Source organism: Castor canadensis, chromosome 4 (assembly GCF_047511655.1).
Source record: "Castor canadensis chromosome 4, mCasCan1.hap1v2, whole genome shotgun sequence".
Taxonomy (NCBI): domain Eukaryota; kingdom Metazoa; phylum Chordata; class Mammalia; order Rodentia; family Castoridae; genus Castor; species Castor canadensis.
In genome coordinates, this window is record NC_133389.1 from 171,081,776 (window position 1) to 171,092,252 (window position 10,477).

The 10,477-nt window shown below is 44.7% G+C and overlaps 1 protein-coding gene across 1 annotated transcript in view; it reads right to left on the reverse strand.

Moving 5' to 3' along the window:
* The window catches only part of Ap1s3 (adaptor related protein complex 1 subunit sigma 3), a 56,859-nt gene extending 46,445 nt beyond the window's left edge, over positions 1-10,414 (reverse strand). The window contains exon 1 of the mRNA XM_074071848.1: positions 10,277-10,414. Coding sequence (XP_073927949.1) covers positions 10,277-10,279 — 3 coding nt within the window. The 5' untranslated portion in view covers positions 10,280-10,414. The remainder of the gene's footprint in view (positions 1-10,276) is intronic.
* Positions 10,415-10,477: the final 63 nt, after the last annotated feature.

Consider the following 10,477-nt stretch of genomic DNA (forward strand, 5'->3'; position numbering starts at 1 on the left):
GAAAGGAATATTGAGGAGATACAAAATTTCCACAGGACAGGAGGATAAGTTTAGAGAGCTACTGTAGAACATGTGACTATAGTTAATAATACATTGTACACTTGAAAACTGCTAAAAGAGACATTTTAAGTGTTCTCACCACATGCTAAAACTTATAAACAAGTGAGGGAGTGCATTTTTGTTTGATTTAGCCATTTAGCAATGTATACATATATCAAGACATCCTGTTGTACACCATAAGTATACACTATTTTTGTCAATTTAAAAAAATATAAAAATTTTTAAAAATCAGTTCCTTTTCTCAAACACATTGAAGCAGTCGAGGAAGAGAGCTGGGGGCAGAGGAAGAGTCTCTGGAGGGAGACGGCAGTAGATGGTTTTTGAGATTCACAGTGAAACTAATCTCAACTCAGAGACAAAGTTCACAGACACACAAGCACCTAAATGCACCTGTAATTTCAGTGCCTCTTGCCTTGTCTGTAAGACATCAAGGACATCTCCAAAGCCACGTGGCCAAGTGAAATAAGATCCCTTCAGACTTTGGACAAGCCACAAGCTACTTTTGACCTATTTCCTGAAATGCCTAATACTTACCTTTTTTAAACTCTAAATTTTTAAGAAGTTGTTCTTTTTTTAGTTATCTGAAAAACATTCTCATGAGAAATGATACTTCCTGACCCTTCTGGATAAATAATTCCCTGGTGAGGTTGGAAGAGGGGAGCGTTAGAGCGGGAGGGAAGAGAGTAGAGATGGGAAAATCCACAGGAAAACAGTAGTCCCCCATGCTCCTTGACCTTCACCCAACTCTCTTCCTGCCTTTACATTTCCTTAATAATATTCCCTTCCTTCTACTCACCAACTGCTCTCCACTCACACACCTGACTCTCACATTTACTCTTCTGAGACACTACAGGCAAAGTCACCTCGCTCCTTCCAGGCTCAGGCCAAAGCTTGTCTCTCTCTTGAGCCCCTCCCCATCTCCTCCACTGAATTTCTGCAATGATCAAATTGGACTACCACACTTCAGCACTTAATTTCCTATTCCTGTGCTAGTCTGTCTTTGTAACAACACATGTAAGGAATTTCTCAACTGTATAAGCCTCTTGTAATCAAGAGAGATTTCATACTTGTGGGCTTTTCTTTCCTAATAACCACTGTAGTTAAAAACAAAAACACAAGACAAACAAGAAGTTGTAAATGTAATTCTTCTCCATTTATCATTTCCCTGGACAGCATAAGCAACTTTGAAGATATGGATAGTAAATATGCTCTGATTGTATCTTCTCTGGAATTCTCTGAAGGCAGACTAGCCTTTTGTTCTGTCTCAGATTATCAGAGAGAAGACCCTGGAAATTCCTGACAATTTTCAGTACAGCTCTGAAGTTGGATAAAACATTCATAACTTAGGTCTCTATTCCTATTTCATAGCGAAGCTTATTTGATCTTTCTTAATGTGAATTTTTTTTAACTTGTTCAAGACACTATGCTCAATATGGTACACTCAAACCAGGAGCCAGTGGTTCATACCTGTAATCCTAGCTAGTCAGGAGGTAGAGATCAGGAGGATCCAGGTTCAAAGCCAGGCCCAAATGAATAGTTCAACAGACCCTGTCTCAAAAATACTCAACACAAAAAAGAGCTAGGGGAGTGGTTCAAGTGGTAGAGCACTTGCCTAGCAAAAGCTAGGCCCTGAGTTCAATCCCCAATGCCACCAAAAAAACAAAAAGCTACACTTAACACCCTGCATGTAATGACCGTTTCAATGTTTATTAAGAACTTTCGTTTTGTTCCTCCTTCAGCATACTCAGCCCTCCTTAAAAATCTGTCCCCAGGGACTTGATACCTTGAAAAGATGCCTTCAATTGTGAACAAAAGTTGTGAAGAGGTGGGCAATGGCATATCCATCACAGCCTTCAAACTTTAACCAACAAAGTTGAGGAATCAGTCTGACAGACTGTAGGGAATGGAGCAGGAGAAGCCTATGAGGACATAAACACAGTGTACTCAGTATTTTGCAGACTGAGATTGGCACAGCCCCAGCCACAGAATAAGGCTAGAGTAAGAGGCAGAGCAGCTGCTTTTCCTAAGATGTTTATGTCAAATAATCTGTAGGCTGAGATTTGGCACAACCCCAGCCACAGAAGAGAGCTAGAAGGTGAGATGCAGCTCAGCTGCTTTTCCTAAGTTGTTTATGTTCATAGAAGCAGGAACACAGGCTCCTCTTACTACAATGTCATGCCCCTCCCTGAGAACTGCTGCTTCTCCTTGTTTACCACTGGATATAAAAGACTCACTGAAGGAGGACGCAAGGCTTTTGGATGGACAGAGGTGTTCTGGTTGAAGGGAGGCTTTTGGATGGGAAAGGCTTTTTGATGGAGGGTTTTTTGGCTGAAGGGAAATTGCCGGAGGGAGGATTGCTTGAAGGGGGAAAATGAATTGCTGAAGGGAAAAGAATTACTGAAGGAGAATTGCTAAAGGGGAATTGCTAAAGAGGGATTAATAAAATCGGTTGGCAGATTGCAAGGAGAACATGGGACAGTGCAAGTCTGCACTGAGAACTTTATACATAGGCTTTAGAAAAGCTAAGCTAAAGAAAAGCTAAAGAGAACATGCAACAGGGCAGGTCTGAGCACTAAGACTTTAAGAAAACTAAAGAGAGATCATGGAACAGTGCAAGTCTGATGGGACAGTGTACGTCTGGGGGCAAAGAGTTTAAGAAAGATTATGCTAAAGTACAGCTAAGAGAAAACATGGGACAGAGTGAGTCTAAGGAAAGAGACTTTAAAGTATAGAAAAGAAGCCTTAAGAAGCAAGGTTTTAAGGAAAGACATTAGAAGCAAGGTTTTAAAGAATTGTAAAGGAGTAAGTCCTTAAAGAATAAAGACAGAGAAAATAAGCAGAGTAAACAGAAGAGATTAATAGAGATAAGAAGCAATGAGGCTGTTGTGCATCTCTACCCAAGCGCCCAACACACCTGGCCCCAACTTTCTGTCTGTCTGTCTATCCTGTGTCCTTTCTGCATCTCTTTCACCCCCTGTTAGGCCTAGTTAGGTTCAGTAATAACCAGGAGTGAGAGAAAGCTCACTCCAACAGACAGACAGGCCTTGTGACACATTTTCAGCTCCCTAGCTTTTCTCCTTATGTTGTGCAAAGATTGCTAATGTAAAGAACTTTATCTGCATTCTTTTTTTTCTACCTCCTCCTCCCCACCCCTTCTTCCTCCTACTTCTTTTCCTCCTTGTGTGGAGATTAAACTCAGGGCTGGACAAGAGCTCTACCATTTGAGCCATGCCCCCAGCCCTTTTGCTTTTAGTTTGCTTTTGAGATGGGGTAACTTTGCCCATGATAGCCTGAAACCTTCATCCTCCTGTCTTCACCTCCTGAGTAGCTGGAATTACAGATGTCACCCTGGACCTGCATTCTTAAGTTTTGGAATCATAAGACCAAATGGACTTTGAATGACAGGATTTACATACAGTGGACTTGGAATTGAGGATGTGAATTCTTAGTAAAGAAACGGAACTAAGAATTTGTGTATGAAAAAAAAAAAGTTCTACACCCTGAGTTCTGAAGCATGCTTTTTTAAAAAAAGAAAATGTGACATTCTTATAACCTTTATCTTTCCAGACTCCAATTTTTACAGTCTACAATATTTCATTTATGTGTTCAGATAAATGTCCTAAGGACCACTTGAAAGTTTTTCCCTATTTCTCTTAAAAATAACCCTAGCTAACACTGACAGAATGCATTCCAGGCACCAGACCCTGTGCTAATTTAGCTGGATGATCTCATGCAATGCTCAGGTAACCTTCTGCAGAGGTGAGCAAGGAACCAGAGCTCTTGGGCTTACCCACAGGGCAGGGTTGCCTACCTCACCACATTCTCCTCTCCACCACCTGGCACCCACATCTTCCTTTAGGAGGAAACAGGTGGAAGCATGATGAATAGGTATGCAAGAGCCCTAGGTGTCACTTCTGTAGGAACACCCAGCAAAACGTGCACGCAATGGAAATGTCTCTCCCAGCACCATGCTCCATCACCACATGGAATCCTGACACCTTCTTTAAAGAAATATCAATCTTATTCAAGTTGCTCAGAGCAAATAAAGATTTGCTACCATGATTTTGGGGGGAGGGGACAAGAGCTGAGAAGTGCAGAGTGAACTGAAGCCGATTAATTCATTTGCCATCAGGCTTTGCAGATCCTTCCTGACTTTTTCAGACTCATAACTCCTTTTGCTGTTGTTGCTTTATTGGTGTTTTTGAGACAGGGTCTCCCTGTGTTGCCCTGTGTCAGGGTGGCCGGGAACTAGCAAGCCTTCCCACCTCAGCCTCCCAGGGCTGGGATTATGGGTGTGTGCCACCATGCCTGGCTCAGGGACATAAATTCTTAATCCTACAAGTGCATTCAGTTCTACTGAACAGAGAGGCCAACCCCAGAGGGTCTGACAAACATTTCTGTATTTTAATGGCTCAGTCCTGTGAAGGGACAAGAAACATCATTTTATTCCATTACCAAAAGTCTCTTTTTGGAGTCACTGAAGTAAGAAAAATGAATCACATTTTTTTTTGTCTCTCCTATTCTAAGTTCTCCTATAGAAGCAAGGTGCATTCAGGAGTCCTGGAAATCTGACCAAGAGCCCAAGCTAGACAGGTAGGGTAGACAGATGACAGAAAGTGTGTGGCGGGGGGCTGGAGATATAGCTCAGTGGTTTATTGTTTGCCTCACATTCATGAGACCCTGAGTTCAATCCCCGGTACCACAAAAAAAAAAAAAAAAAAGTTAGAGGCTCTTAAAACAAAAAAAAAGAAAGTATGTGTGTTTGTGTATGTGTGCATGTACATACACATGTGCACACACGTGCAATTATGTGTTCTAAGGGGGCCCCTTCTGCTTCCATCTCAACTCCAGACACATCAAAGCCTAAGAAGTTACGAATCACAGGGAAAAAGAAGGCAGTGTTTTTTTTTTCTGAAAAGTAATATAAATGAAATTGCTTTAAAAGTCATTTCTATGTAACTTAAAATGTATACAAATAGGAAAAGCTGAAGTATCTAAAAGAATGCACAATTTAAAAACAAATCTGATTACATCAGATCCCTAGAGCCTTCCCCAAAACAATCACCACCCTACACATCCTTCTGTACATCCTTCTGAGAGTTTTCAGTCTATTCAGTCACATGTCTCCTTATTTTACACAAATGGAGAAATAGCATAAAATAATGTCAATAAATTATGCCCACATGTATGAACAGGGCAATCCAGAAAGGACAGGACAAGCTCTGACATCCTGCACCAAGGGCTCACCATGGGACTGTGACATGGGCAATGCCTTCGGCAGAGCCACCAATCTGAAACCAAATGAGGAGGACATGGATGGGTATGGAGATGGGGCCAGGAGGTGAGTGCAGCCTCTGATCTGGCTCAGGAAAAGGTCAAGAGCTGACTGAGTCCACTGGAGGAATCAGTAGAGGAATGGTCTCACCTCCTCAGGCCAAGAAGGGTGGCTGGTCCTGAAGTAACCACCCAAAAAACGATGAAATACCATCCCATACATCTTGTCCATGGTTGCCTCACATCACAAGAGAGTCTAAAATATCACCAGCTAACCTTTTACAGAGAAAGTTTGCTGACCCCTGCCTTAGAACACTGTTTCTCAAATGTTTTCTATCCAAATTCTAACAGCAGGTACAGCAGGTGATTTCCGAGACCTGGACGGTTATCCATATGTCAGCAGCCAGTGGGAAACAAGCTCTGCCTTGTGGCTTTATCTTTACAGCATGCATGGATTTTGCTTCTTGGACCCAAATGTACTCTCATTTTAATAAAAAAAAATTTTTTCTTCCCAATCTACACAATGCTCCAAGGATGACTTGTGTTTATCCCTTGATGCACCCCCTCTACAAGGATGAGCAAGCAAAGGGTATGGGCACCCCACTTTACAAATCATGGCTTATTTCCTCCTCTTGGATACACCCAGTGTGGAAGGAAGGCTCCTTTCCATCTAAGTGTCTACAACATGTACCAGTCATTTCCTATCAGTGCGGAAATCCTGTAGCAAAGATCCAGCAAGGTCATCAACATGCAGAATTCCTCATGTCCTTACTCTTGCCTGAGTGTACTTGAGGTTCATTCTCCATCACACTGGCAGCCTAACAGGTAATGAATTGACTTTTACCCAGGCTGTTTTCAGAAACTATTTAGAAAGAGTGACTTCAAACCCAGCTCTACCTGTCAGAAAGCTTACAGACTCAGAATCTTGGCAGGATTTTTCGAAGTCCAGCTTCCTCATAGAGGTCAAGGACATCCCATTTCTATTTGAGCAGTATTCCCTTACACTGTTAAAATTCTTAATTTGCCCGACCACTAGCAGCCATGCAGTAAGTCCCCTTTCTTAGCTAGCTGGGGTTTTCCCAGCTAGGGAGAGGCATTGCCTCTGTTATCCATGTACATTCTTTTAACACAGAATCTGGGAGCTTCAAATGATTTAAAGGGAGTCTTCCTGGGTAAGTGGCTCCAATACTTTGAGGAAAATGGAGAATTCCATCAGGAAGAGGCATCAGGGGAGAACAAGATGTACTGGAAATGGAGACTGAGTGAGGCAGAGACTAGTTCCAGGGAAGAAATAAACCACAGTGAATTCTCAGGTGTCTGGAAGAAGCTCTGGCTATTGTAACAAGAAAATAAAATTGAAGACATCAAAAAGAGCTTATCTTCACAGGCTCTTAAAGGAATTTTCTCTGTGTGTGTGTGTGTGTGTGTGTGTGTGTGTGTGTCTGTGTGTGTGTGTATCTGCATGTATATAAGGGGGATTAGTTTTACCTATCATATGTCTTAGCCCAAAATGAAATAACTCAGGGCCCAAAGAACCAGTGATGACAACAACAGTGTGTCACATGTACAGTCCACCAACTGTCTCTTTCCAGTTGCTATTAAAATTTTAAGCAGTTCACAGTATTCACCCCAAAATGATGATAACGATGATAAAGAAGAAGAAATAGGAACTCAAAAGCAACAATCCTGGTGAGGGGTAAATACATGTCTCAGTGGTGGTATCAGAAGTTCTTCTGAAGACCCTCCAACACCTGAACCCCACAAAGGGTCATTTCCCCCCCCATTCCCAATCTCCCTACTCACACTAACTGCTGCCCAGCAGCCAGATCAAACCTCAAAGGAGGAAAGCACTCTTAATGGATTCCTTCACCCTCACACTGGAACTTAAACTGCCAAAATGACTACAAACTTCCTAAAATGCACTTAGGCCTCAGACAATAAAGTTGCTGTATTGGGAGGGGAAGGGTGAACAGGATCTGCAGGTTCTTAGTTCCTGTCTCCACCCCATCTCTCTGCAGCCCCCTAGCATCAAGAAGGAAAAGGTTTCTGATCTAAGAGAAGGGTGCACTTGCGCTGTTTCAAACTATTTCAAATCTGATAAGGGAATGGGTTCACAATTCAGTTGGCAAGTTCTCTTTTCCTCTCTCAAGTAAGATTTAAAAATTACACACACTACTGAATTCTTTTACAAGTTGATCTCACTTTATACAAATAATGCACATCATGGATCCCAGACTTACAGGAGAAAGATGGTTACTCATATTTACAAAAGAGTGGCCTTTTGAGTTTCTTTCAGCAGGTGTTCTTCTGGTTTGTTCACAACGTGGTTTTAAAAGTCACCTCAGGTCTGGTGGTGAGGCTCAAGTGGTAGAGCACCTGCCTAGCAGGCACAAGACCCTGAATTCAAACCCCAATACCACCAAAAACAAACAAGCAAAAAGTCACCATAACTTTTCGGAAGCATATGGAGGTAATCAGTCAATCTCAATATTGATTATTATGATCTCAACACTGCCAACCATTCAACAGTAAAGTCTTACTGCGAAGAGCCTGTGGAATTCCTGAAGCACAGCGGACCTAGCACTGATCTCCAAGATGGAGACTTCTAGAACAAGGTAGGATGAAGCAAACAGTTAACTCAAACAGTATGATCCAGGCACAAACAAAGCCAGGACACAACATACATGACAGGAGACCAGGGCAGCACAGAATCAAGAGCCACTTTCTATATGTAGAGACCAGAGGACATGTGATAATCATCCTCCAGTTTCCTAGCAAAAGAGTCAGCAAGAGATAGGAACCAGGAGGGAAGGAGGGAGAAAAAAAGGGAGTCAAGAACTAGCTATCCACCAACAGGGCTGAGCACCAGAGCTGCTGAGCAGTAGGATGGTGGCTTATTCTCTCCTGCCCATGACAGCAGAAGAAGTTGAGAGGTAACTCTACAGGCAGCCTACAAGGGGCAGGACTGCTATATCTGTCACATCTCCATGACAGTGATCATGAAACATCTTGGTCACTTAAAAACTGAGAACCCAAAAGGTCTTTTTGCTTAGATAGGTTGTATCCATTGATATGCACTATATTAGAAAGTAAAATGGAAATGAAATACAATAAACCTATTACATAGAGGCATAAATAACATTTTACAACCAATATTTTCCAAAGAAAAAGAAATTAATGAAAAGAGTGGCACTGAGTTACATTATTTGCAAATCTCTTAAAGTCTAGCCTAAGAGAAGACAGCTGGACTCTCCTCTCTGCCTCTGCATTCAATCTGTTGTGCTGTTTCAGATCACAGAAGTTCAAGACGGCTTCACTGCAGTCTTTGGAGAATGAGGATTAAATGGGCAAACTAACACCTTAGTGTTATTCCAAAAGTGGTTTTGACCTTGCAGACCTACAGAAAAGGTCGACTTCTAGGAGTACCCAAGGCAGACACCTGTCTAATCCATTAGGAGCAATTACTACTCTCACTGAACAAATGAGCAAATGGAGACAGAAGAGATGAAGGAGTTGTCTGAGGATACGCTGCTGGAGCATCTCACAGAAGATCAAGTGCAGAGTGTAACGGCCTCCTTAGGTTGTTGCAAGCATGGGATGAGATCATGAATGTAAGGAGCTGGACATCCTGCTTGGCTTATCACAAGTGCTCACTAACAATATCTCCTGTTGGGACAGCCTGGTGGAAAGAGCTGGACAAACTTCCTACATTTCTGACCAACTCATCCTGTGACATAAGCAAGAAAAACTAAAACTCCCATCAGAACTACTCAGAAACCTAGGGCCTTACTCTATCCTCCAGTAGGCAAATGAGCTGGCTGTCTGAGCACAGCATCGCCTTGTTCCTGGGGAAACTTGAACAAGCTAATGCGCTGCTCCATTATTTACAGCGTCCTTTTTGCATCACGCTATATTTACAAGGAACCCTCAACAAAGATGAGCTGCCAGTGTCCTCTCCTAGGACTCGCATCTGAGGGCTTCCTTTCAGGTGTCTCAGCACCGGGCTGCTGTCTGGGTCAATCAACTTTGTTAACCCACCCAGTGTCCTGCCTGTGGCGAACCCACTGAGTGCCTGCGGGTCTCTTCACTTCCACGGATTTGGGAAGTGAATGCACTTGGGGCAAGCGGGACAGGTGCAGGTCAGAGCTCTGCACTCACAACACAACCAGACAGCAAACTAGAGCAAGAGTAGCCTGGGTTCCTGCTTCCACCCAGCGAGGGACTTCCTAGCTAACTTAAGCATCCACCATCCACAGGTCTCGAAGTTCTCACCTTGACCACACACACACAGCCCGTTCTCCAACAGCCAAAGGGATTCTTTTAAAACACAGAGCGAGGAAGGTCAGTATCCTTGCTAACATGCTCCTAAGGTTTCCCCAGTCGGTTGGAACAAGACCCAAAACTCCTTACTTAGTTGGTGAGGCCCAGCCCCGTGCCCACGCCCACCTCTGCTGCAGGCCGGGGTGTTGGCTCTCCGCTTTGCTGGCCTCCCCCCTCTGCCTGCAGCGCCCCTCCGGGACCTCCAGCAGCTCGAATGTCACCTCCAAGGTCGAGGAGGCCCCCGGTGCAGAAGTTGCTGTCCACCCGTTTGGTTGGAGACTTCAGAGACCTCCTACTCTCGGAAGTCATCTTAATTTTACCCCGCATCCTCCTCCTGGAGTGCAAACTCCCTGAGCGCAGGGGGCCACCCGGTCCCCCGCGACATCCCCCGGCCTTGGCACGGCGCCTGACACGGACTAAGCGCTCAGCAGAAGTGATGGAATGAATGAAGCTGCGGCGCGGAATGGCAGGCGGGGGTCCCCCTGCGTGCGCACGGCTGGGGGGCTCGGCAGGGCTGGGCTCGCAGCCGCTCCCGGCCCCGGCGCCGCAGGTGTTCCCGGGAGCGCGCGCGGCCCCATCCCCCGCCACGGCCCGCGCCCCCGCGCCCCTCGCCTGCACTCACCATGGTGGCCCGGCCGCAGCCGCCGCCGCCCCAGCCCGGAGATCCGAGAGCGCGGAGTTCCACAGCCCCGCGCCCGAGCCCGCGCGGCTGACAGGTGAGGCGCCCGCCTCAGACCATGGCTGCTTCCCACAATGCCCTCGAACTGAAAGTTTACAGACTCCTCCCCTCCCGCTCCTCCCCTTTTCCTTCCTCTCCCTCCCC